Source organism: Cibotium barometz, chromosome 12 (genome assembly GCF_041138505.1).
Source record: "Cibotium barometz isolate CiBa-2024 chromosome 12, ASM4113850v1, whole genome shotgun sequence".
Lineage (NCBI taxonomy): Eukaryota > Viridiplantae > Streptophyta > Polypodiopsida > Cyatheales > Cibotiaceae > Cibotium > Cibotium barometz.
Genome location: NC_141057.1, coordinates 23,047,837 through 23,075,258, shown reverse-complemented (window position 1 = coordinate 23,075,258; position 27,422 = coordinate 23,047,837). Strand labels below are relative to the sequence as shown.

General features: G+C 45.2%; 2 protein-coding genes across 3 annotated transcripts in view; both read left to right on the top strand.

Moving 5' to 3' along the window:
* The first annotated feature begins 10,869 nt into the window (after positions 1 to 10,869).
* LOC147633187 (uncharacterized) overlaps positions 10,870 to 27,422 on the top strand; it is a 48,803-nt gene continuing 32,250 nt past the window's right edge. The window contains exons 1-3 of one of the 2 annotated variants that reach the window (XM_086806208.1): positions 10,870 to 11,144; positions 12,272 to 12,963; positions 13,915 to 14,072. In XM_086806208.1, the coding sequence (XP_086662334.1) occupies positions 12,488 to 12,963; positions 13,915 to 14,072 (634 nt within the window). In that variant the 5' untranslated portion in view covers positions 10,870 to 11,144; positions 12,272 to 12,487. The remainder of the gene's footprint in view (positions 11,145 to 12,271; positions 12,964 to 13,914; positions 14,073 to 27,422) is intronic. The other variant, XR_015267085.1, reaches the window with a different exon arrangement.
* LOC147633188 (uncharacterized) lies at positions 24,450 to 25,099 on the top strand. Its single transcript, XM_086806813.1, has 2 exons — positions 24,450 to 24,791; positions 24,914 to 25,099. Exons 1-2 carry the CDS (start codon positions 24,450 to 24,452, stop codon positions 25,097 to 25,099), a joined length of 528 nt encoding a protein of 175 aa, XP_086662939.1.

Genomic DNA, 27,422 nt, shown 5'->3' with positions numbered 1-27,422 from the left:
TTCTGCAAAGGTCACCTTTCTTCATCCTTTATCCGCATAAGTTTTAGCGCGATCCTGAGCGCTACGAATGCTCTCACGTGCGGCTCTTAGCATATCATTCATATCTTCAAGGAAATCCTTGACAGATTGAATTTTCTCCTTTTCTAGGCCTACAGCCATCGGAGATCGCGGCGGCTGGAATCCATACATTAACATGAATGGTGTAAATCCAGTCGTTGAGTGTTTGGAGCTGTTATAGGTAAACTCCAATAAGGGCAAGTACTCTTCCCAATTAGATTGCTTCTTACTAACATAAGAACGCAATATATCCTCTAGAATTTGGTTAACTCTTTCGGTTTGACCATCAGACTCCCGATGATCTGCTGTACTCATACTCAGAGTAGTATCCAACTTTTTGAAGATTTTCCTTCAAAAATGACTGTTGACCTTTCTATCTCTATCCGACACTATATCTGCGGGCAGGTCATATAGCTTGTAGAGATGTTCAATAAAGAGTTTTGCCAACTCTGGCGTTTTTACAGTTTTCTTCGTGGCAATAAACTTTGCCATTTTAGTTAACCTGTCCACTACCACCCACACCGAGTCATTCCCTCGACTCGTCTTGGGTAAACCGGTAATGAAATCCATGGAAATGCTTTCCCATTTCCCTTGAGGAATCTCCAGCGGATGGAGTAGTCCTCCAACCTTAAGACGTTCATGTTTATTGACCTGGCACTTACTGCATTTCAGCACATAAGTCTGGACGTTCTTAAACAAACTAGGCCAATAAAACTATCTTTTTACTAGTGCATAGGTCTTCTGAATCATCCCAGGATGACCCGCACTTGGACTATCATGACTTTCTTTAAGAATTTGGGCCCGAAAGTCACCAATAGTTGGTACACATACTCTACCCTTGTAAAGTAAGTACCCATCGTCAATGGAGTAATTAGCATATTTCTCCCCCCGATGAAGTTTGGCATCATCCTTTGAAACCGTGTAGGAAAACAAAGGTGATGAAGGGCCTACGTCTGAGCTCTCCGGCTCAAAACTATACCCCGAAGACTCGGCTAGCCTCTCCGGACTAACTCTCGCCTCGCTACCTGCCGCACCTACGACCAGTCTCTCTGGACTAGCATTACGTGCTGGTGAGGAAGGTGGGCGAGGCTGTGAGACAAAGTGCGTACGCGTACAGCGCGCCAGACCTCTATAAAGACAGGATCATGCTCACACAAGCCATGATTTGGTATTTCAACCAAAACCTTAAGGCAAATTTCATGCGTTGATTTTGCATCATGTCATTAGCACAGAAGCTAATGTACTGGAGAGCACTCTAGTAGCGCAAGTTCTTAGACTATGCTACTAGATATTTGTAGACTACGCTACCATGTTGCATCACCAACTTGTTAAAACTTCTCCTTAGAAAGCTCTACGGCCATAGGAGAAATAAACTAGAGCCAATCTAATCATGTATCACAAGGATTAGTTCCAAAGTTGAGAGATACTTTTCTCTTAGGGTAACATCTTTGCACAAGCATATGCTCTAGAATCTTGTTGAGTTTCTAACTACCATCAATCTACGGATGGTTAAACTCCACTCTAACTCAGAGTAAATGTAACTTTTTGAAGATTTCCCTTCAAATATAACAATCAAACTTCCTATCTCTTATGCCATACTATATATGCGGGCAGACCATATAGTATGTGGAGATGTTTGATAAAGATTCTTGCACCACTACGGGTGTCTGGAGTCACATCCAATCATTTACAACTCTTTGTTGCTATTACCAGAAACATCCCTTCAAGTATTGTCTGGACTCACACAACTATTCGAGTTTATGTGATATTTGAGGATATCCCTCCTTTGCCTCAAGAAAGGTTTTTGTCCTCAAAAACTCTACTGTCAAGCGGACTACGCGCTAGTGTCATAGGTCCAAGAACAAATCTAGACCGTGTTTAATATCATATGTTATATTCTTGAGTCCTTCCAAGAAACTTTTAAACATCTTGCAACGAAGATGTGGTATAGTGTCTACGCACATATGGTGGTACTATTGATAAACTGCTTTGCAACAGATCAGTGGTTTCACACTTGTAACAAAGTGCTTCATTGTTGCATATTATTACCCTTCATAAGCGGTTACACACTTATGAATCATTTGGGTGGGTTGTACCATCTATCAAGAAAAATTCCAAACTATTAATAACCACATATCAATCCACAGATAATGACTGAGCTTGCTGTGAAGCCATAGGTTGCTAGATAATTGATGGTAATTACACAAGCCCAATGTCTCATTACATCGTACATTCAATATAAATGCAAACATCACAGTACTTCGTGATGATGAACTTAGGAATTTCATCCTATCCCTGTTTGGTGTTGGTATGAAGTATAACTATAAGAACATTATTTGCAGCCTCCTCATTATAGTGGCAAAGCTACCAACCCATCATAGATGGCAATCTCTACCAAGCTATAACCAATGACAAGCAAATAAACGAATACTCTTATAAGAACTTCATAACCATATCTCACACCAAACTCATAATCACTACGGATTAAATGCCAGGGCTTGCAAAATTGAATGTTATCTGATAGATAGGTAGAGGGGATCATCAAACTACGAATGACCTCGACAACTCACTAGGACTAGTGATGTGTAACTTTTAAGTTACTCCATTCTCCTTGCTTATTCCATACCATCGAACAAATCGGTCCCTCGATTTGAGCAACGTCAACATATTTATGAGTGCCTCGATACTCATGGATTGTGGTTAGGTAATTTAAAATGTTGCTCTAGAGTATCTTTCACTCGAGGATCTTAATGTTATTAGCAGTTATGTATTAGTAGTGAGTAACTACGTACCCACTATCATCACACTAGTAGCTCCATACTAGTCTGTGAGTAACTCCGTATCCAATGGCATACCTCCCCCGAGTGGGAGTACCATATACAACCATCTATAACAAGATGCTTAAGTCACTTGCTGCTAAGAAGTGACTACACAAATTGACCCCTCCATTGCACATTGTAGTACAATTTTTGGTATTACAACAAGAATTTTTGGACGTCCTTAATAGAGGTCAACTTAAAAACTAGTGCATAGGTCTTGTGGAGTCTCGGCTGACCTAACCACACCACTGGTGACTTCCTACAAAAAATGTGGCGCCGAAGTCACCACCTATGTACTTTAACTCCGTAAAGTACATGGTCTTCATCTATCATCTATGGAAAGTTGTAAAACATTCCTGCGATGGATTTTTATCACCCTAAAATTATTGTGCACTATTTTAGTGTGAAGAGCTTTTTTCCTGGGTACCATGGTTCACCCCAAGCTCATCTGTTGCTAAATTCTCCGATTTAACAAAAGATATGTCTGCCTCCGAACATTCCAGTTCAGCCCCAGACTTTGAGTTTACTTCTTAACACTCCGGTTAAGTCAAAACTCACCAGATACAGTAGGATTTACCACTAAGCTCTCCGGCTTAGCCTTCTATCCTAACTCAGCCCGAGTTTATGTACACTACATATGTCGGATCCGATACTAACAACAACTAGGCTCATCTGGAGTGAGATACACTCACTATTGCCATGTAAAACCTTATTAAAATCCTAGAAATGCTCCACTCATTTTCTAGGGGTCATACGACTTATAGGGTTTACACGCACATGAACTTGTAAGCAAAATAGCCTATCATGCAATATTACAATTGCTTATGTAGGAAAGTAATATATTTCCCAAATTCATATGGTAGCAACTAAAATGTGCTCACAATCGCACACTTATGTTGAACATAGGCAAGACTACGCTTGCAAAATGCTATAGGGCGTCCCCCATGCATGAAACTGTCCAACCAAACTAGTCTTACTGCTAACCTCTAGATTTAGATCACTCCGGAACTAAATCACTCTGTTAGCACTAGTACACCATCATGGTCTTGCTACCTAGAGCTTCTCCGAACTCTGTAACTAGGTTTTATCCCAACTTATGGCTATATTTGGTAATTTTCAAAGTTCAAATTTTATCTTGCACACTTTATCACTACAGACAAGTGTACATACAGACCTGCCAAAGAGTCAAGTTACATGCACAAGCCTTGGCGTCTCATTCCACCAAGACTACAATTGATTCCGTGAGAATTTGATGTCCCATACCATCAAATTACCACCAAACCAATTGATGTGACATATAAAAAGGCTCTTTCCCCCCTCGAAAGATCACCACAAACTCTCGAGCAGTGGGATGTCGACGCATGGCAATAAAAAGAAGAGAAAACCATGCTAGTAAGTTTAAGAACAGTTCTCTTCGATCAACTTCTATAAGGACATTGAGCATTACATCTCAAGACTATACCCCTTCAGATTTACCTTTGATTTCTATAAATCAATCCTAAATCTGCTATTATATCTAGGCGTATGCTAATCCCTCAGATTAGTACTCCTAGATAAACCATTCACGTGACTAAATCAAACTAGTCACTACTCTCTAGGCCCAAGTAGTGACACTATTTTGTTACTTTTAACAAGGGCCAGCTTGCCTCTACGGGCCAAAGCTCTCTTGTTGCTACAAACAGTAAGCAACTTGTTTGGACACAAGGCATAACCACATCAAGACTACGCTTGTACATGGTTTTCATTTGCCAAAGTTTATCACAATCTTCTAGCATCTGTTAAAAGATTGTGAAGGGTTATGAGCACTACGGCTCAATTAGGCTTATCTGATTTCTCGTGATTAGCACTTCGTCTAATTTGGGCACAACTGACGCCATTGCCGTTTGTCTTAGCCCAAGTAAAACACACCGCAGTTTTAGATTTACACTATAGCCAAACTACGTGACTTTGATGGTTAATACTAAGCTATGCTCAGCTTAAATTTAGTGTTTTGAACCAAAGGTGTGATCACCACATGTGCTACCCTCGCGGCGCTACGGCCATAGACGTGTTCACTAGGCACAACGGCCATAGAACGGCTCTCTCTCGAAGGACTCGGCACTACGGCTGTGGGATTTGTCTCTCTCTTAGCACGCGACGCTACGGCCGTGTGCGGTGGGTCTCTTTCGTGGAAAACGGGCACTACGGCCACATGGCACGATGGCCGTGTGGGTTGGTTTCGTGGGGTGTACCGTTGTTTTGTGTGTTTTTTTTTAAAAATAAAATAAAATAAAATAATAACGGGCCGGGCCGGCCCTCGCCGCTTCGGGCGTGGCTGCCCGCCCGTGGGGAGTGTCCTTAGGGCCGAGTCTGGCCGCCCGTTTGCCAGCTGTGTGCTGGGCATGCCCATTTCATTTTTAATTAAAAAATGAACAATTAAAATATATGGGTTTTTTTTCTCTCTTTTTTTTCTGCTCGTGGCGTTTGCTGGGCTGGTGGCTGGCCGCCGCCGCCGCCCCTGGCTGGCCGCCGCCGCCGCCTGGCTGGCTGGTCGCCTGAGCTGGCCTGGCTGGCCGGGTAAGGCCTGGCTGGCCGGCTAGCTGGCCGCCTAGGCCTGGCTGGCCTTCAAGGCTGGCTGTTGGAGGCTGGCTGTTGGCTGGCCGCCTGGCCTGCCTGTAGGAGTAGCCAAGTCAACTCCTCCACTGATCTCACACCCTTCCGCCGCTCCCAGGCTGACCACCAGTTCGTCTCCTCCTCCGACGTCTACCGACTTGGCTATTCGGGTGCAGGGTGAAGGTGCCGTCTTCGCCCCTTCAAGGCGGGTTCATTTAACGTTTCAGTTAATGGTCCCTTTCGCCCTGGGCTTGCTTCGCCCCTCCCCCCCCCACACACGGGTCAACGAAAACGTCGTCGCCGCTTGGTCATTCACAGCATCGTGGGCTGGTGGTCTTCGCCCCCCCCCACACACAAGCTTCAACGAAGCTTTCGCAGACAGTGGGGGTGGTGCCGCCCTCTTACACAATCTTCAACAAATCCTTCGCAGACAGTGGGGCTGCTCTTCGCCCCCCCCCCCCAACACACAATTGTGCTCTTCGCCCCACATCTCCCACACACAAAACGTTGCCTTCGAAATGCTTTCGTTCAGACAAGCTTCAACGACTTCTTCGCAGACAAGCTTCATTATCAAACAAAATTTATTTCGCATAAAGCTTCAACGCAAAGAAAAAACGAGCTCTTACTTGCAATTTGCTGTGTGTGACGGGGAGAGAGAGAGAGAGAGAGAGAGAGAGTTCTTCCCCTCCATTCTTCCATGGCCGCCTCCCTCCACACCCTCCATTCGAGATAAGGGCGAGAAGATTGTGGATGAAAACCATCGAGTGGGCTCCGGTCCCCCGTTCACGCGCGGACTCTCACGATCCCCTCGAACCACGCTCTGATACCAGTGTTACATTCCTGTAACGCCGCTACTACGGGCATTACCACAGGAGGGGACGGCCTCTGGCTCACCACCCAGCCATAGAGGAAGAATGAGGATTGCCCCTCATCCCCCAGGCTATATAGTGTGTGGCCTGCCGTCCACACTAGCCTGGTCGCCCATGACTCCGCATGGGCGTCCTCTCCCACTGAACCCCGGACATGGCCATCCGGTCTGTCGTCGGTCACACAAGCATTACAGCCTATGTGACATAGATGCTATAACCCTACCACTCGTGAGATGCGGGTAAGCAGAGATGTTGTCTTCGATGAGATGAGTAACTGGTATGTACCAGTAGTGAAGGCAATAGAAGATGCAGATGTAAGAAGTGCCGAAGTTGCACCACATGTAGAGCAGCAATCATAGGTGATGAGTGGACCTAGGGAGTCCTCAAGCAGTGGATCCAATGTTAGCCCATTGTCAGGTAGGTTGAGGAATGATGCAGGTACACATGTATCACGGAAAGGGAAGGAAAAGGTAGATCAACCTTTTGTGCCTGATCTGCCAGCAGCAGGTCACTCATATGTGGATGGTGACTCTAGTGGCTCTGGAGGAGCAGAGCCTTGATGAGGAGCTTGGCATTCCGTCTGTGGTTACTCATGGTGTAAGGAGAACCAGGGCTGTTTTGAGGACACCTGGCAGTGATCCAGGTGTACGTAGGTCGACGAGGGTTAGATACCTTGTTGACAGGTTAAGATATGATGGATATACAACCCATCATTTTGCTTGCATGGTAAAAGCAATACAGGAGGTTGAGCCCACTTGCTTTGAGCAGGCAATTGGAAATAAGAAATGGGAAGATGCCATGGATGAGGAGATGGCAGCATTAGATGCAAATGCAACATGGGAGTTAGTGCCTTTGCCTAAGGAAAAGAAGGCAATCGAATGTAAATGGGAGTTAGTGCCTTTGCCTAAGGAAAAGAAGGCAATCGGATGTAAGTGGGTGTATAAAGTCAAGCACAATGCTAATGGTTCAGTGAGTAGGTGCCAAGGGCTATGCGCAGACTTATGGCATAGACTATGAGGAGACATTCAGCCCGGTTGCAAGAATGGCAACCGTGAGAGCTGTCATTGCTATGGCTGCAGTGAAGGGTTGGTCTTTACATCAAATGGATGTAAAGAATGCTTTCTTGCATGGTGATTTGCAAGAAGCCATCAGGTTATGAGAGTGATGCACAAGCAGATTTTGTGTGTAGGTTACGCAAAGCCTTGCATGGATTGAAGCAAGCACCCAGAGCATGGTCAAACAAGATCGGGGAGTATCTTGTTACCATTGGATTTCAGATATCCAATGCAGATGTTTCACTATATGTGAAAAAGACAGATAGAGGGATCATACTATTAGTCATCTATGTGGATGACTTAATAATCATTAGTGATAGTGATGCAGACATATATGATGTTAGGATGCTTTAGAAGTAGAAGTTTAAGATGAAGGATGTGGGTGAGCTGCGATATTTCTTAGGCATAGAGGTGGTGAGATCACCTCATGGCATTTTGCTATTGCAGAGGCAGTATGGCTTGGACATGCTGTCCAAGTATGGTATGACAGGCTATAAGCCTATTTCAATGCCATTGGAGCAGAACACAAAGCTTTTCGCAGATATAGGTGAGCTTTTGGAGGACCCCACTACATACAGGTGCATAGTGGGTAGTTTGATCTACATGACTATTACGAGGCCAAACTTGAGCTATGCTGTTGGACTTGTGAGTCAGTTTATGCAGGCCCCTAGGAAGCCACACTTGGATGCGGCTAGACGGATTCTCAGGTACATAAAGTCCACAGTTGATTATGGACTTTTCTATGAGGCTGGTACAGAGATACAACTGCATGGGTACACAAATGCTGATTGGGCTAGTAGTATTGCAGATAACAGGAGATCTACCAGTGATTTAATGTTCTCATTTGGGAGTGCTGTTATGAGTTGGAGCAGTAAGAAGCAGCCAACAATTGCCTTGTCGAGTACAGAGGCAGAGTATATGGGTGCTGCTATGGCAGCTTGGTTTCAGAAGCTACTTGGTGACATGGGAGAGCCCGTGGATAGGGCAGTTGTCATATATTGTGACAACATGAGCAGCATACAGATCCCAGTAACCCAATATATCATTCTAGAACGAAGCACATTGAGGTGCATTATCACTTTGTGAGGAGAAGGTTCTAGCAGGAGATGTAGATATGGGATATGTCAACACAGAGGATCAGGTGGATGACATCTTCACGAAGGCATTGGGCACAGAGAAGCTCCACAAGTTTAGGAGCTTACTTGGAGTGCAGTGTGTGAAGTTGAGCTCGAGGGGGAGTGTTGAGATATCGAGCTCAACTAGTGCTACAATGGACATTGATGACCCGCCTGGGTGATAGCTTTCGCATCTACACCACTGGCATGGTTGGTGAGATTATGGGTGATATGTAGCTAGTGGGATGACAGGCTGTGTGACAGCCATCTTGGATTACTAGAGACTGGCATAGTTATAGTGCCAGCTCATTTAGTCAGGTTCACATTATGGACCGACCCTTGTATGTTGTAATAGTTGAGTACTAACCCATATAGTGTGTACTCTCATCTTTTTATGTTATGTTGGTTGAGTGTAGAGAAGAAGAAAGATAGAAGAAAATTCAGCCATTCATCTCTCTCTTGTGTCTTGCTCTCTCTCGTGTGTGTGTGTGTTTACCTCTCCCTCTCCCCCACATTCTCTTTAGGGATTCCCTAATCCCATGGTAGAGCTCCACAACTAGAACTACTCACAAAAGATCCATAATCCTAGCCACTTGACCAGTTTACATTGTTATAAGAACTATCCGATCAGCCTCTAACACTACCCACATTATGTTCACACAGGTTAACAAGCTCCATATGGTTTCTAGTTGTAGGAGACTATATTGCGATGTACCTTTGCACCTCACATGGAGACAAATATTTTATCAACATGAGCTTCTCCAAATCACTAGAAGGGCATAATGTTAACAAGCTCGAGATGGTTTCTAGTTGTACGAGACTAAATTGCAATGGAACTTTGAGACCATATACACATCTCACATGGAGTAACATATTTTGTCAACATGAGCTTCTCTGAATCATTAAAAGGGCATGATGTCCTTCACCACTTTTTATACATGATGAGCAAAGTCAAGAGCTAACAAGCACCCATTCTACTTGTTGGGAAATCTTGCTAAAAATTGGTTTACGTAGGAATTTGCATATCTAGTCAAAGGCATTAACTTCCTATCCTTTTGGTGATTTCTTAAGATCACTTCAAAACATTTGGCCAAGGAGATATTGAGCAATATTGTGTAGATGTGGATTGCAATTGGTGGGGAGAGGATGGCAATGGGTGTGAGCAATATTATAGTGTGGACTTCAATGGGGTGGGAGGATGGTAATGGGTGTGAGCAATATGATAGATGTTGGGGGAGGATGTTCCTACATTTAGGCCCACTCGTAGGTATATTAAACTTTCCCTATACCCCATATGAGGTCATTGAAACCTATGGACCTCAAACATACCTCTCTACCCTCCATAATGCCTTAATAATTTTTGAATTTCTAGAGCCATCATATTATGTAGGCCCATTTATTATTTAATATTGAGATGCATCTTTAAGGATGTGGGTGGGGGAGGATGGCATTGTTACATCAACCTTCCGTCCTACATGGTTGGATTCCTATGGTGTTGATTATATGCTTATAAGTAAGTTGAATTTTACCAAGTGAGTTTCTCAAAACCGATGGACCTTAGTGAGGCTTAAGGATTGAGAGGTATCCTTGAGGTCCATAAATTCATCCAAAAGGTAATCTCATATTTATATACCTAGTCGAGGAGTTTCATAAAAAAACAAAAATTTTCAACACTTTTCAAAACCGAGAAAATAAATTGTACAAGTTAAAAAAAAAGAAAGTTTGATCACAAAACTTGAAACTTTAAAAGATTTTGGTAGAGAGTACACGGATATTTAAACTAAAAATAACTAAAATGGCTTGAATTTTGTAGCCTTTTCAAAACTTAGAAAATAAAATTTACATGTACAAACAAAAATGTTGTAGGTAAATTGTATATGGTTTGTAGTGTTTCTCTGAACAGTGGCTCCTACTATCTGTTATACACTCTCATACTTATATACATATTCACTCAAAATTTATTATATTATATACATATTCAATATAGACATATTTGCTATCTATTAAATTTTTTTTTGATACTTGGCTTGAAAGTAGAATATACACATTTTATCACCCACACACAAGTGCCATCCCTCGCGTTGGGAAGATTCAAAACAGATATGAGTTCGACAACCTGGGACTCTCGAACTCCATTCTAACCCTCTCGAACTCCATTCTAACCGCTGCACTATCTCAAAATAGAATGAGTTTGACAACTTGGACTCTAGAACTCCATTCTAACTGCTGCATTCACTATCTATTATTTTGGAGTTATCATCACTCTCTTTATTATTATATATTTTCTGAATGAGTAGCGCACAGGCTTGCCACGTGGAAAGGCCATATTCAAACCACAAAGGGGCATATTATTGGTGCCAGCGTGGACCCATTTCTTCTTCCTCCATTTTCTTCTTCTGATCTTGTATTGTAGGGTTTCTAATGTTTCTGGTTTCCTGCAACTCTTTCACTGCTCTCAATTCCGTCTCTGCAATAGTAGGGTTTTTTCGTTTCTGATCATCCATTTCAGCTCTGCTGTTTAGGGTTTCCATATCACGTTTTGCCCTTTTGTGTCATCTCAAGACGCAATATGGCTGGTTTTCAATCTACAGTAATGGATTCGTTAGTACATCCTCTTTCACAGGGATCGCCCAAGAGGTATTCCTACTAATTTATTTTCATTTCAGTTCTACATATGTGGCCATGGTTTGATCGTATTACACCATTACCTTTGCTTCACTTGATTGAATGGATATGACCGTATGTGGCCTTGATATCTGGCCGTATGTATGAACGGCATAATGTTTGCTTCGCTTGATTGGATGGATATGACCGTATGTGGCCTTGTGCGTATATGTGGCTGTCTACATGTACGGCATTATGTTTGTTTTGTTTGACTCCTAGTGCAGTTTCTTGCTTTACACAGAAACCTTGTGAGAATCAGAGGGGATACCATTGAAGGTTTCTTCTTTACACCATCACAAAACCGTCTACCGGGTTCTCTCATTTGAGTACATGGGTTTTCACAAACACCTCTACTGGATGGTTTTCGCATTAGAGGTTTTTCTGTGCTGCTTCCTTTATGTAGTATGGTGATATGAGCATGCTTGGCCAATGGGCATGTATCCCAGCAGTGAAGACTAGTGATTCGGGAAGGGGGGTCCAGAGTTTAAATCCTCATAGGCTCTGTTGGTATCGTGGCTACAAGTCGTAATGCAAGCTGTTCTTCAAGGCAATTAGCACTACTAGACAACATTGAAGCACTTACAGCACTGTAGTTCTAGCACTACTAGAGAGCATTGAAGCACTTACAGCCCTGTTATTTAGCACAAAGGGATTGCACCTTCACCAATCTAAAAGAGCATTGATGTAGTGCTATTTATTTAAGCACTACTTAGTTGTATTGAATGATTGCTAGATAGCTCTAAAGCACTGCTAACTAGGGCAGGAAGATCAAGCCACCTTCAGGGAGGTGCCCATTTCCAAACCTTTTGACTACACTCATAGAAAAATAAATTAAAATGAGCATGGTTGGTTTAACTATAATAGCCCATTCTGTCTATACAGCATTCATGTAGGTGGCATGATAGGGCTGTGTTTAATAGCCCATTTTGTGTTGATAGCTCATTGTGTGTCTTGTTTTATTGATTGAATATCCCATGTATGTGCATAATAGCTCTGTGTTGCAATGCCTGTGTTCAGTTGGCCCATTCTGTAGAAAAAGTTAAAGATGAGTGTGCTACTTTATTTCTAAAAAATCTAAGTTCTTTTGGATTCATGTGTAGATGAAATCGGAAAAATGCTGAGTACTACCAAAGAAGCCTCATGGACATTTTGAAATAAAGCTATAAAGGTCTTGCCAGGACTCAGGAAACAAAGAGGTTTTTGCAGGTGGAGACATAGATTGAAACGTGATAGTGCCTATGTGCCACCATTCAAAATTGGCTGACTGATCTACAAAACACAAGTTAGAGAAGAATAGGGTTGTTAAAAGCTTTCCAATGGGTGACCCGGACACACAGGGTCCTCCACTACAGCGGAAGGTTGATATAGATCATGAGCATCAAAATGCCGGAACTAGTCTTACAGGTGCGGAAAACACTTCATCAACAAGCACAGGGGAAACAGTGGAGTCTCTAATCCAATGCCAGCCCAATGTGCAAGAGGAAAGGTGTAACCTTGTACATGAAGAAGATGAACCTCAGGCACTTGACTATTCCAGCGATGCCTCTCATGTCCCAGAAGGATTGGAATTGGCAGGAGGAGACCCTTTTGAGAATCTTCCTGATCATCTTATAATTGAGGTCCTTATAAGGCTGCCAGTTTCTTGCTGGGTGTCGGCAGCTTGTGTGAGAAAGAGATGGGCAGCTCTTTTCAGGAGTGAGATGCTCTGGCAAACGGCATTGGTGAAGCGTTGGCCAGGTGCGGGGAGGATTAGAAGATGGCCTGGTCCTATAGGGCAAGGTTCAGACAAAAGGTGTATATTTGCTTGTCTCTTTATGAACTTGCATGTCTAAGGCATGTTAGCAGATATTGAATTTGTGTAAAAAACTTGCCATGACTAATAACCAATCACACGTACTGCAAAGACATTTCTGTTTTTCTTCAAAAGGAAACATGTACACCTATGCAAGTGCTTCTACATGTATGTGTTTGGCTTAAATAGCAGATGGATAGGTATTTTGTTTTGTGGGACTAAAGCTTGATTGAATCGATGGTGTTCTTGTTATGGCCACCTAACCATAGTGCTAAACAATTGGCTTTAATTTGACATTATGTGCATGTGTCCTACAGCTGAACCGCATGTGTGTGAAGCCAACAATTGCCTTAATAGAGTTCTGTATAGGTCCTGACCATACAGAGCTCTGAAGTGTCAGGCTTAGCCATGGTTATGGATTGTCTCAAAGTGGTTGTGGGCTTAGTATGTATATCATATGAGGGCATTAGAAGGCAGAGGGGTTTCTTTCTGGCTATGTGCCTGTCACCCCTTTTCTTAAGGTAACGTGTCAGCCCTCACGTTCTGCCAGGTGTTGCAATCTTCTCCTGCCATGCATCCAAATATGCTTTGCCATTCAGCACCCCTCACCTTCTACCATGTGCCACCACTTCCTCATGCCATGCGCCACGGGGAAGTTTATCTTTCATGATTTGATAATTCTTGAATTGGGCCTAGCTACACAGGTTTTAGGCGTCCTGACCTTAGGCAGCCCCAACCTTAGGACAGTTCTCATCGGTCCTAGCCTTGCTTTACTTCGTTGTGATTTCATGTTTTCCCACCATCTGTAGATGGAACAAGTTTTCAATGTTGTAACTATTTGCTTTTAGCTGGAGTTAGTCTAGTCATCACACTAAGAAGCACATTTGTAGGATTTGAAGAGACTTATGGAGTACTAGCTTACAACTTGGGTTTTATGCATGGTCTGGACAGACGTTATATAGCTTTACACATAAGCAAAAGTCTCTTCAGTTTTAAGGACCAAGACGGTGACATTCATGAATTAGTTGGGCATGTCTATCTTTTCTTAAAGGAGCAACTTGAAGCCTCTTCACCACTTTCATACGGACTGCTGCATGGCACCATCATAGGTATGCTTTCACAAGGTTGTAAAAATATTTTTTTCCCTTCGATGTATGTATACTTGCTTATTTTTGAGAGACATGCATGGCTTTGAGTTGGAACAGCATACTTATTTTTGGGGAGATCATGTAAGAAACTATTGAATGTGTAAGAATTAATCATCTGTTGGTTTTAGCCACCTCTCATCTGGTGCACCTACAGATCAGCAAAGCCCCAGGCCAGGCAGTCCTGTCAGGGATGGGCTGCATAGTAACACGGAACGGGGACGGGGACGGGAAATGGCAAAAGGCAGGGACAACGTGGACGGGGAGGGCATATGGAATATGCAATTTATTGACTACAAAGCACACTAAATAAAATGACATTCATGTTTTTTCACTTTGAACATTCAAGGCATCACTTTAAATGTGCAATACGTGGCACAAACACCGAACAAGCGCTAATAAGACTTATGTAATATATAAGCATGGAATGATGATCACTATCAAATAACAAAAGACTAGTGTCTACAATGCACACGAAGTGCTGAGTCAAGACTCAAAAGTAAAAACAATGAAACATAGCTAAATGATAAATCATAGAGCCTGCAATGCTCAATCGGAGGCTGGAGCGTGAGAAGTACTGGCGTCATGATCATGGCTGCCTACATGACCAGTCTGAAAGGTAGTGGCATCATCCTTTGGGCTCTGTTGTGTCTCCACCTGCTCATTTCCCTCCTCCTGCTCCATCTCCCACTGAGTAAAGGGATCTGCCTTTGCAGTCGCACCCTTGCAAAGCATTCGCAAGTTTGTGCTTACAAAGACAAGATCATTGGCCTTTTCTACACCAAGGCGGTTTCTCTTCTTTGATACAATATGGCTGTAAGAACTCCAAAGTTGCTCCAAACAAGAGGAGCTTACAGCTTGGCTGAGAATGCGGATAGCCAAGTGTTGTAGCTCAGGCCCATCTGAACCATAGTCTTCCCACCACAAAGCAGCCCCAACCTTCAACCTATCCTCCTGTGCATCCGCACAACCAAAAGCACCACGAAAGGACCTGTATGCAGCAAGCTGGTCTCTGATTTTGCGCCTAATGCCTCCATCTGGCACTAGACGATCCAAGATACGCCTCCAACCATCACTGACCTCTCTGTCACTCTCCTGTCCATTACCCTAAAGCTGCATGCATAGGAGAGGCATAGGAGTTCCACCTCGTCACACATAAGGAACGAATCTCCTTGTATCTGTCCCCATCGGGCTCTAACTCTTGTAACTTCTCTATCATTCTATCCATTGCCTCATACACCTTTCTGACGCATAGCATCCCTGTCCCTGAGGCATCATGTGAAGCAATAAAGTACATCTCGCCACGGGAATATGCAACAAGACCATGGATGGACCGCTTTCGTGTGTCACTCCATCCATTTGCAATGAGTGACACTCCATTCTTTACCCATAGCCGCTTTGTGTTCTCTGCAGCTTGCTCGACAAGGCGCTTCTCCTTGTCGAGCAATGTGGTGCGCAGAGACTCCGATGATGGGGGGTGTAGTTTGCACCATACTCCCCAATCCTCTTCACCATAGCCTTGAAGTACTCGGATCTGATTACAAAAAGAAACAAGTGAACTTTCAAGAATGAAACTTAGAAAAATCATGTCAAGAGGGAAGAGTCAAGGCTTACCTAGCAGTATGGAAAGCAATATGGTCATGGAAGAAGAAACGAGTCACAGTTGTGTCAACCTCTTCCTTCGTCTTAGGATCCCAACTTCCCTCAAGTGTACTCTGTCACCGCGCGGGCGTGGGCATCGCAAAGGAACCTACACCATGTGGCCGTGGTGTAGATGTGGTAGATGCACCCTTTGACCCTGAAACAGATCCCTCAAGTGGTGTCACAAATGCTGCAGGATCCACAGCCACACGTGCTGGCCTTGTAGCCCTCAAACCTCATGCCGGGCAATGCGCTCAAGAAGCTCCCTTCTCTTTTCCGATGTGATTCCCGTGCAAAATCGAACCTCGTGGCCGGACTCATGCATAAGGTGGGCTCTCACTTTGTATGACCCACTCGTCCGCCTATAGGGGAAAAGCTTGCAAGACCACGGGTGTGAACCTCCTCCACTTCCAGGGCGGTTGGCATTAACCTCTTCCCACCATGACCAACCATCGGTTCTTCTAGCACCACCACGACGTGCGGAGCCGAAGGTTGCTTGTGAAGAAGATGCCATGAGAGAGGGTGAAAGTTGAGAGAGAGAGAGAGAGAGAGAGAGAGAGAGAGAGAGAGAGAGCGCTTGTTGCTTAAGCCTTAAGCTCTAGAGTGGGGCGGCTGGCCAAGAGTGAGAGTGGGAGAGAGAGAGAGGAGAGCACAAGCCTTATAGGCTCATGGCGGTGCAGCCTTGCAGCGTGCAGGTCATAGGTGATGGCAGCCAGGCCAGCGTGAGGAAAGCAACGGGCTGCCAGCCACCAACGGGAGGAAAGCAACGGGCAGCTGCGAAATAAAAACGGCGAAAAAAAGCGAAAAAATGGCAGGAAAAAAAGCAAAAAAACGGCGCGAAAAAACAGCGAAAAAAAGGGGTGGGCGCGGCCGTCCTGTTCCAGTCCCGTCCCCGACCTGCGCAGCTCGTTCCGCCGTTCTCGGGATGGCGTCCCCTTGTGATGCATCTACCTGAGGCCTCCCCTTCGTCCCCAGCCCGTGCCGGAACGAATCGCCGATTCAGGATGGCGTTTCCGCGTCCCGGCCCTCCGTCCCCTCCGTCCCGTGTTACTATGATGGGCTGGCCCGTGTGCTCGACAGGTGGACAACAACAGGTGGTAGGTGTCCATGTGTGAACCAGGAAAATGCCCAAATGTTAACATGGCAGCGTGGTTGTGACATGCGAGGGATTGATCGTAGTAAAACAACCTTAGGCTTCACTTAGAAACACTTAAGAGAAAGAGAACGATTTCAATGCAAATGCAATGCAGCTATATTAAATGTGATGGTTACAATGAGATCTATGAATAGATCTATGCCTGTCCTAAATGAGTATCCTTCTCGGGAAGAGAAAGATATGCTGAATGATGATGATGACTGAATGTTCCTTTCTCCAATGCTGAGGTCCACCCTTTGGATGCTGGCTTTCCTCTATGTAGGAGGCAGGAGATGAACTGCTGAAGGCTGAATGCTGAATACTGTACTGCTGAATGCTGAACTCCACACCTTCCTAGGGCCTTGGGCTGAAGACCACCAAACAATGGAGAGCTGCAGAACTGAATGAAGTGCTATGCCTTTTATATATGAATTTGATGCTAGTCGGGCTGTATCTACTGCTGTTGGCTGATGTAAAATCCCACGACTCATTAGAATACTCAGTCAGTTGCTGTCACAATACCCACGACAGAATAATGCCATGTCAGTTGCTGATAATCCCATGACTAGCAATAAAACCTAGTCGGCTGCTGTAATCCTGTTGGCTGCTCACAACTATTTGCCTAATGCTTGAATGACATGCTTAATGCTCACTTACTGCTAAGAACGCTATGCTAAATGCTCATGAATGCTAAGAATGCCATGTCACTTGTACACGAACCGGGTATGCACGTGACACTAGTTGGGGAGTGCAAATGGACCAGAAAGGTGCTAGAAAAGTTACTTCATCATAATACATGGTTCGGTCAAAAGATTGAATCCTAAAAAGAGTGTAAGGGACTTTTAATATAGGTCAAAAATAAGGAAAAAGGACAAAATCGACCGCAAATAAGTTTGGGTGTTTGCACACCTTTTTCCCCGCCTGTCAATGGGCACCCATGCACAAGGTTGGGGACATGGTTGTGAATAGGCATATATTCATGGAAGTCAGTGCTAGATATCTTTTAGGAGGAGGAGAATATCGGAGATGACCAGGGGCTTTGTAAATTTTACAAAGCTATATAACTGAGACTAACTGAGACTGCTTACTCTTGGTCCTAGTGTTGAAGTTCCCAATGAGGAGAACTTTACCTAGTCCCAATGTGGCTGAGATCTCCAGACAATGATGCTAAGGGGACTCCTTCCTTTCCTCTGCCTGAGTGGCTGAGATCTCATCAGACAATGATGCATGAGGGGACTCCTTCCTCTCCTTTGCCTGAGTGGTTGGGCTGTCCTGACTATCGTGTACAAAACATCGTGCAGTATCTGGTGCAAAGAAACAAACTTCCACATGTATGTATCTGGTGGGTGTACGCTGTAGCCTAACGCACATGTATATAGCATCCTCATCCAGCCTGATTGCTAATCATACCCTGAAGGTGCAACGTAAATAGGACTGCTACTTCTCCTGACCCCCGTACTCCTCCTGTTCTGCGGGTACGCCCATGCTAAGCCGCCGGCTCCCACTGGTATCCGATGACATGAGGCAATCCCCTCTGAGCTCTGATGTGTCTGTATAGAAGACTATATCTCATCTTGTAAATGTCTCCCAAAAGCCTCCCACATCTGACCACAGAGTCCCATTACAATTCCAGGTTGCCATCTTGATGCGTGTAGTCTCATAGATCCCACACCTCTATGTAGGGGTGGGGCGCCTCTCTGTAATGATGACTTTTCCATCTCGGGAGTTGGTATACTGCCCACTTCCCTTCCTTACAGGTTGCCATGACCTCCTCCATTGAGGCCTTCCTGTGTGCCACTTGTGCCGGGGTCAGATCCTTGTCCAAGTATTTTTTCTCCCTCTTCAAGGCTACCCTGCTATCTGAGAGAGAGAGAGAGAGAGAGAGAGAGAGATTAAGTGTCTACTAAAGACCCAATGGGCCTATGAGACCAAAGTGATACAATAATGTCCATGCATCATGGAACGGAAAATAAAATAGAACAAATTAAAACTCTCATTGGAGTGATACAAAACTGTCCATGGAAATCTCATCATGGAATACAAGGAACATGAAACATGAAACATGAAACATGAGAGGAGCATAAGCCCCCGATAGATGGTATACCTCTCTCCAAACTATCAAGCATGGGGCTAGTTTTTATGGCTGAGGGGTCTACCTTATCTATGTCACGTGGAAAGGGGACTTGGCATCGGGGATGTTCACCACGATGACACCTGTATGGTGTCGCCTGGTGGTATGGGACACCAAGTCTTACTGCGGGGAGCTTCTTCAAGGATGTAGCTATGGCCGGGTGAGTCCGGAGGAGGACTCTGTGGTTTGGAGGTGAGCCTTAAGCCTTGCTCCTAAGTGGTTTCCAGTCAGATTATTCCAGGGCAAGGTCTAGGGAGACCTTACATTGGTATTAGAGCTTGGTTTTGACACGAATAAAAATTGTGGATACAGTGGTCGTCTTATTGGCAAAGGAGAGGACTGATCATAACATGCAAAAGGGTGGACAACATACTAAACTCCATTGCAGTTGTATCTCATATTCAGATCAATGAAGCAATGAAAAAGAGTGTTTTTGGGTACTTGTTTTTTGTACGTGATATTGTCAAATGTGATGATGTAAATGTGGACACTCTTATGAGTGACAGGCTGAAATTCTTGTACACATTCAAGGATTGTTTTGTAGATGCTTTGCCAGGAGAATTATCTCCTGAAAGACTTGAGGATCACCGCATTGATTTGGTGCCGGGTAGTTCCCCGCCAAATAGACCCTCATATAGGGTAAGTAGAGCACAACAAGAAGAGATCACGAAATAGGTGACCGAATTGCTAGACTGAGGTTTGGTTCAGCCAAGCTCTTCGCCATGAGGTGCATAAATTGCACATTCTTATAAGGTGAATTTGGGCATGTTCTTGGATTCATCGAGGTATATCTTTATGTTGTATTAGTGGACATGCAAATTTTACATTGTGAAGTTTTCGTCCAAGTTGCACCCAATTGATATTGTGTTAATTCTTTCTATCTTTAGTGGTGCATATGTTCCTATCAAAATAATTCTTTCTATTTGTTATGATCCTTAGTGCTAGCCTTCATTATGACCGAGTCTGCCTTGTATATCCAGAGCTCTGACAAAAACTTAGTACACAGACCTTTGTATGAATGTATGCTCTTATGTGTGTGAGTGTGCGCGTGGGCCCTGGGGTGAAGGGAGATGAGAGTGAGAGAGACATATGTGGAGATAAGTCAACTCATCAAGTGTGTGACTCCCCTATCACACATGTATATTTGCACTAGTACACATAGTGCACTTAGTACATTAAAAGTACTAAGTGTACTATGTACTATAAAACTTATGGGCTAGTACACACTATAAGGGTGGGCATAATGCCTTTATCCCAACAACCTCCCACTTAAAGGCAAAGTGCCCTTAAATGAAGAAAAGAAAAATCAGCATGTACATGATAATATACAAGGCCATATCAAGGCTGAAACTGGCCTCATCCAATGCCCATCAAGTGTCTGCAATGAGCAAACCACTCTGGAGGCAAACTCTTTGTCAACAGATCAGCCGGGTTGTCATCCGTATGAATCTTGACAAGCTGAATTTGCTTGTTCTCTATCACCTCTCTGATGAAGTGATACTTCACATCCACATGCTTCGTCTTTGCATGAAAGACAGGGTTCTTTGCCAACTGGATGGCACTCTGACTGTCACAATGCAACAATGGAATATCCCCTGTATAACCCAAATCAACCACTAACCGAGATAGCCATAATGCCTCCTTGCAAGCCTCTGTGGCTGCAATATACTCGGCCTCTGTAGTAGATAAGGCAGTGCACTTCTGCATCCTGGATATCCATGACACAGCACCTCCTGTGAATGTAAACACATAACCGGTAGTAGACTTCGGTTATCTGGATGACCGGCATAATCCGAATCCGTGTAACCATGCACTAATGCATCCTGTTTGCCAAAGCATATGCACATATCCTGTGTGCCCTTCAGGTATCTCATGACACCTTTCACTGCTTCCCAATGCTTCTTACCAGGGTTGGCCATGTATCTGGAAACCACTCCCACTGCAAATGCAATGTCCGGCCTAGTAGCAACCATGGCATACATGAGACTGCCACAAGCTGAAGCATACGGAATCTTGGGCATATCAGCCCTACCACTATCTGAGTGTGGGCTGTCCATAGCACTGAGTTTCACATATGGAGGCAAAGGAGTACTAGTCTTCTTCCCGCCTTCCATATTGAACCTCTGCAAAACTTTGCCAATGTATTCCTTTTGAGACAAATACAACACATGCTAATTTGTGTCCCGAAGTATCCGCATACCCAGAATGTGATTTGCATCACCCGAATCCTTCATATCAAAGGTCTGATGCAGCCTCTTCTTCAAGGCATCCATCTCTTTACGAGATTTCCCGGCAATCAACATATCATCAACATACAAGATGAGGATCAATAGACTGCCATCCAAAGCTTTCTTGGTGTATAAGCAGTGATCTATGTCACTCCTCCTGAAATCCTGGGATTTCATGAATGTATCAAATTTATGATACCATTCCCTTGGTGCTTGTTTGAGCCCATAAAGACTCTTTTTGAGCTTGCATACAATCTCCTTTCCATTCACTGCATAACCCTCTGGCTGTTGCATATATATCTCCTCATGGAGATCACCGTGAAGAAAAGCAGTCTTCACATCCATCTGAATCAAATCCAGATCATCATGAGCAACCAAAGCTAATACAGCTCAAGTGTGGTCATTTTGACCACTGGAGAGAAGATCTCATCAAAGTCCACACCATATTCCTGCTTCAAGCCCTTAGCCACTAACCTGGCTTTGTATCTTGGCTTTGCATCAGGTGCAACTTTGAGCCTGTAAACCCACTTGCATGGCAAAACCTTCTTGCCTGGAGGCAAATGCACCAACTTCCATGTTCCATTTTTGTGCAGAGAATCCATCTCTGACTTCATAGCACGCTCCCAAAGAGCCTTGTCTGTCCTCTGTAAAGCCTCCTTATAACATGAGGGCTCCCCACAGTCAGTGAGCATCAAGTAGTCAACCCCTGGAACAAACCTGTCAGGGGCTAAGGAGGGTCTTGTGGACCTCCGTACCCAATGACCATCATCTGCAGGTTGCTGTCCAGCCTGCATGTCACCTATTGGTGGCTCCTGTTCCATGCCATAAGGTTGAAAGATCATGCCCGGTATCTCCTCTAACTGTGGGATATCCATAGGGATATCTTCTGCCATCTCTGGCTGTCCATTTGGACCATTTTCAGCACCATTTAAGGGCTGGTTTTGTTGCTGTAATGGCTGATTTACAGCCCTCGGTTGTTGTCCATGATGTCCATCATCATCAAAGATGACTCTGCCAGGCTCCTGTTGCCTTGCAGGCTCCTTATACATGCATGTTTCATCAAAAATGACATCATTGCTGCGTATAATCTTTCTGTTCACTGGATCCCAAAGTCTATACCCCATTTCACCTCTGTCACCATATCCTAGGAATATGCATTTGTGAGACTTGGGATCAAGTTTGGTGCGTATTTCCCTGCGTATGTGCACGTACGCAACGCAACCAAACACTCTCAAGTGCTTGTATGACGGAGGCTTCCCTGTCCATACTTTCTCTGGCACCAGTGTTGCATAGAAACGCGTTTCATACAGTTTCAAAACGTTTCGTGCAGTATGAAACGCGTTTCATACATCATGCAGTTTTTAAAAACCTTAAAAAACGTTTCCTTTCGTGAATCGTACGGCGCAGTTCATTCACACTTCCCAGTGGCGGCCGCCTGTGAGTTTGCCGATTTGTGTGCCATCCTTCGATTCCTTCCATCGCTTGTGTCGGCCCCCTGCTCTTTGGTGTCCTTGGGCCTTGTGGAGGTCTTCCAAAGGGGTAATGTCATGTTTTGCTTTAAGTTGGTTTTCTCTGCACAACTCACAAAGCAGCACACTTTTTTCTCTTCCATCAATATTTATGGCATATCTTCCACGGTCCACCCTTGCTCTATTGAGATTAATTTATGTTATGTGTCGCACTTGCAGGGCCAACAATCTGCATTTATCCCCGCCTTGTAGGATGCCTCGAACAGGTGATTCTCTTTGGAACAATGTCACCTTCGAGTCTAGATATGGGGGCTCAGGCTCCGGAAAGTGGAAATGCAACTTTTGTGCTGATAAGCACCATGGCAGTGTCACCAGGTTGAAGGCACATTTGTCACAAACAAAGGGTTTCGGCATTGGGCCATGTAAGCATGTGCCACAAGAAATCTATGATAGCCTCAAGGCTTGGAAGGCCATGCAGCTAGGTATCCCCCTTGAGGATATCCCCAATCTGGGAGAGCCTGAAGCACGTCAAAGTGTCTCCAAGAGGACTCGCAGTATCAGAGAGGAAGATACCAGTGGTGAGGTTGCAGGTGGTGTTGCAGGTGGTTCTAGCTCGGCACCTCGAGCCAAAAGAACTAGTCTTCCAATGTTCAAGAAAGGACATGTACAGGCAGGGATGCAAAAGGCTGCCATGAAAGAGGCAACGAGGGAGTTGATGAAGTTGTTTATTCAATGTGGATTATCCTTCCACATTGTCAGGACTCCTCGATGGAAGAAGGCAATGAGAGCTATCTCCCGCATTGGGTGTGAGTGGGATGGCCCCTCCTACGAGACATTGCGCACTACTGAGCTTCGCAAGGAGCAACTGGCTGTGGAGATGGAGATGGAGCCTCTCAAGGCCACTTGGGCAAAGTATGGTTGTACTTTGCTTTGTGATGGATGGACAGATGCGCGGAAGAGAAATGTGCACAACATTCTTGTGTCCTCCTGCAAAGGCACAATGTTCATTCGTGCCATAGATGCATCGGTGCCAGGGATAGTGGTTACAGGGGAGTTCATTATGTCCCACATGCGCCAGGCAATCAATGAAATTGGGCCTGATAACATTGTGCAGGTGATCACGGACAATGGGTCCAATTGTGTATCCATGGGCAGGATGTTAGAGGAGGAGTTCCCCAAGATTGTGTGGACACCTTGTGTAGCACACAGCCTTGACTTGATGATTGAGGATGTGGGGAAGCTTGATTGGGTGAGCCATGTATTTTCAGCTGCATCTACCATGGTGAACTTTGTCAGAAAGAGGCCAAAGGTTTTGAGCATGTACAGGGCCAATAGTGATCTTGAGCTTCTAAAGCCCACCAAAACTCGGTTTGCATATATGTTTATTGTGGTGGAGAGACTAGTGAGAGTGCGACATGGCTTATTACGCACTGTTGTGTGTCGTGAATGGACAGCATGGGAGGACAAGGATGAGCCCAAGTCTATAGCATTCTCTCGTATGGTCATGAGAGATACTTGGTGGCAGGATGCAGAGGGACTTGTGAAGGCACTTCAGCCCATGTATAGTGTCCTTCGGCTCACAGACATGGAGGGAAGTACCATTGGGTTGCTTTATGAGTTCATGGACAGAATTGGTGAAGCTCTCAATGATTTCACTACCTTGTCGCGTGACAGGTGCTCACCCTTGGGCTTTAACTTTAGTCTTTGAGTTACTTTATAAATCTTGATCTCTTATGTATGTCACATGTTACATGTAGAGTTCAAGATATTAAGGAAATCTGGAATCGGCGTTGGGATTGGTTTCATAGGTCAATCCATGCTGTTGCTCACATTTTGCATCCCCTTTGGAGGAATGAGGAGCAATACCTCAATGAGGAGCTAGAGTCAGGATGGATCGAGTACATTACCAAGTTGGTGGAAGTGGGAGGTGATATACAGCTGATGAGAAAGCTCGAGGATGAGCTTCTCATTTACCGCAACGGTAGCCATATGTTTGGGCGAGCTACTGCATTGCTCAGGGAGACACAGTTGGAGCCAGTGTCTTGGTGGGAGAAATACGGTATTGGGACACCCAACTTGGTAAGGTTTCTTGATTCTTGAATCTTGTATCTTTGTCTCGTGAGTCCTACTCTTTCAAAATCTACATTCAAATGCTACTCTCTTTTTGACTCTAACTTAACATTCTTTTTTGTACAATGTAGAGACGGATTGCATTGAGAGTTCTCTCCCAGGATTGCAGTTCAGGGCCTTGTGAGAGAAACTGGAGTACATGGGCTCTTTTTCACACGAAAAAGAGAAATAGACTCTCCTCAGCACAATTGGAGAGGCTTGTCTTTTGTCATTGCAATCTCCGTGTCACGTGCATCCCGCACTTGGATGCCACGTAGACATTTCTGTACAGTAGGTGCAGGACCTGGGATGGTGAACTGGTCCCATGTGAGCCCAGTCCGGGACGAGTCAGCCAGGGATCCATCTCAGTCGAGGTCAGGTGTGCATCGTCCTGCACATGAGTCCAAGGTCAGGTGTGCATTGTCCTGCACATGAAGCAGTGCCAGTCCGCGCTGTGAGTCTCCCTCTGGAATGATGTCAGATGTGCTGTGTATCTGGTTTGCAACTGGATGCCAGGCCTCTGTAGGCATGTAGGTTTGCATGTAGAGATGGGGCCAGCCCATAGGGCTACCCCAGTGCGAAGAACTTGCACTTGCACTTGTAGTATGGGCATGGGGGAGGTGTAGAACCACCCCCAAGGGGCCAGGAGAGCCCAAGATTTGCCCACCAGCCAAGGCATGGGCTGGAGGGGCTGTCGGCCAGTTGTACTGCTGCTGGACAGGCAGCCGACTGGGTCAGAAGCCCTAATCAGCAGGTAGGCCAGGTGTAGGGGCAGGCCCACACCTCTGCGCAGCATGCCCAGCAGCCAGGATGCTGCCCTAGAAGCATGCAAAGGCTGGACAGCAGGGTATAGAGTGTGAAAACACTTTATTGAAAATATCTAGTCGTGGGGATATTATTAGCTGGCCGACTGGATGTTGAAGGGGGTATAAAAGCCCAGCCAAGAATTCATTGTAGTCATCTCATAATTCACCAAGAGCTCCAAGCAACCAAGGGCCAGGACAGCCAAGAACATTGCTCAAGCTAAGGGGTGAAGGACTGAAGGTCAAGGGCAGGTTTTCCAGCCAAGAAAAGGTCAAGTACTTTGTATTTGTTTCAGATTTACATCATTCTAATAAAGCAAATACACCATCCGTGGTGGGGGCCCTACAGAGGGTAATTGGGACCCAATACTGTGTCCTTCTCCATCTCCCCCTTCTCTCTCTATTTTTCTGCACATCGTCTTTCAGTTTGTGCGTTAATTCCGTCGCGAAAAGAGTGCTGATTTCTGAGTTTTGAAGTACCGATCCTTCTCCGAAGCTTCCGCATATTATAGTGGTATCAGAGCTCACTTCAAGGACAAAGATTCAGCAAAGAAAACCAGAAAATTTTTTCGCTCGTGTGGTTGGTTTTTAGACGCCGGTGGACTACCCCTTTCGGAGTGACTCCTGTCCCTCAAAGGACGGTTGGTTTTTAGCCTCCGGAAGCCTCCGGAAGTCTCCCACGCAGATAGTGGATGGTCAGATTGCGTTCCGGAAAGGAACTGCATTTTCCCGCTATGGCTTGCTTTGGCGACGAGAGAGAACCAGAACCATGGGACCAGAGTGCACCAGGCAGCCCAGCTAGGGCACCCGGCTTGAGTGTACAAGACATGTTCCAGCAGATGATGCGAGCAATCGCAGACCAGACAACCAAGTTGGATGAGCAGAAGGCGCGGATTTTGGCTCTGGAGGAGCATTCTTGCTTTCCAGCGTCGCGTTTTCCATCTCCTCCTCCCTCTCCTTCCGTATCCCAGATACCAGATCCTCGTCAGGGACCCTCTCGCAGGGTCACAGCCGCAGCCAAGCTCCTTGCTTGAGATGCAGATGCGTGCATTGGAGATTCGACAACGCGAAGACGACGCCATGCGACGAGTGGAACACGAGCGTTACCTCAGAGCGTTGGACGCCAGATTGACACCGGCGGCGCCCTCGAATCATTTTCCCGAGAAAATGAATTTCAGTAAGTATAATGGTAAACTCGATCCCACTACTCTGTATTCATGGTTACATCAATTTGAAGCTTACTTTGCCGCAGTTAGGAAATCAGATATTGACAAAGTGATCTTAGCCAGTGGTACTTGGAAGGCTAGGCCATTCCTTGGTGGACTCAGTGGGCTCATGCCCACACCAGATCAGGTATGGCAGCTTATGGGTGGAACGAGTTCGTCCGTGACCTTAAGCAGCGGTTTTTACCGCCCCACTACCTTGAGCGACTCGAAGACGAGTTCAGGGGTGCGCGTCAGAACGCACAACCAGTCCTTCAGTTTGCCAATAAAATTTCGACCTTGTGTCTGCAATTAGGCTTATCTGATTCGGACAAGAAAGGGCAGTTTTTGTATGGCCTGGATACGCAAATCCAATGGGAGGTGCGTATGTTTAGGCCAGCCACCTTTGAGGACGCACTCTCACTTGCGCAGAGTGCAGAAATGAAACACAATGGTGGCAAGCCCAAGACTTCCCAGCCGGCTTCTCCCAAGGCTAACGCCTCGGGGGGCAAAAGCCAGAACCAGACGGGGTCTTCCCCAGGACAGAGCCCGGGAGCCTCTGGCTCCAAGAACTCGAACAATGCGTCTAAGCTTAC

Coding starts and splice junctions, on each gene's coding strand:
- LOC147633188 (XM_086806813.1), top strand. CDS start 24,450: ATGTCACATGTTACATGTAGAGTTCAAGATATTAAGGAAATCTGGAAT. Junction 24,792..24,913: donor GTATTGGGACACCCAACTTG/GTAAGGTTTCTT, acceptor TGTACAATGTAG/AGACGGATTGCATTGAGAGT.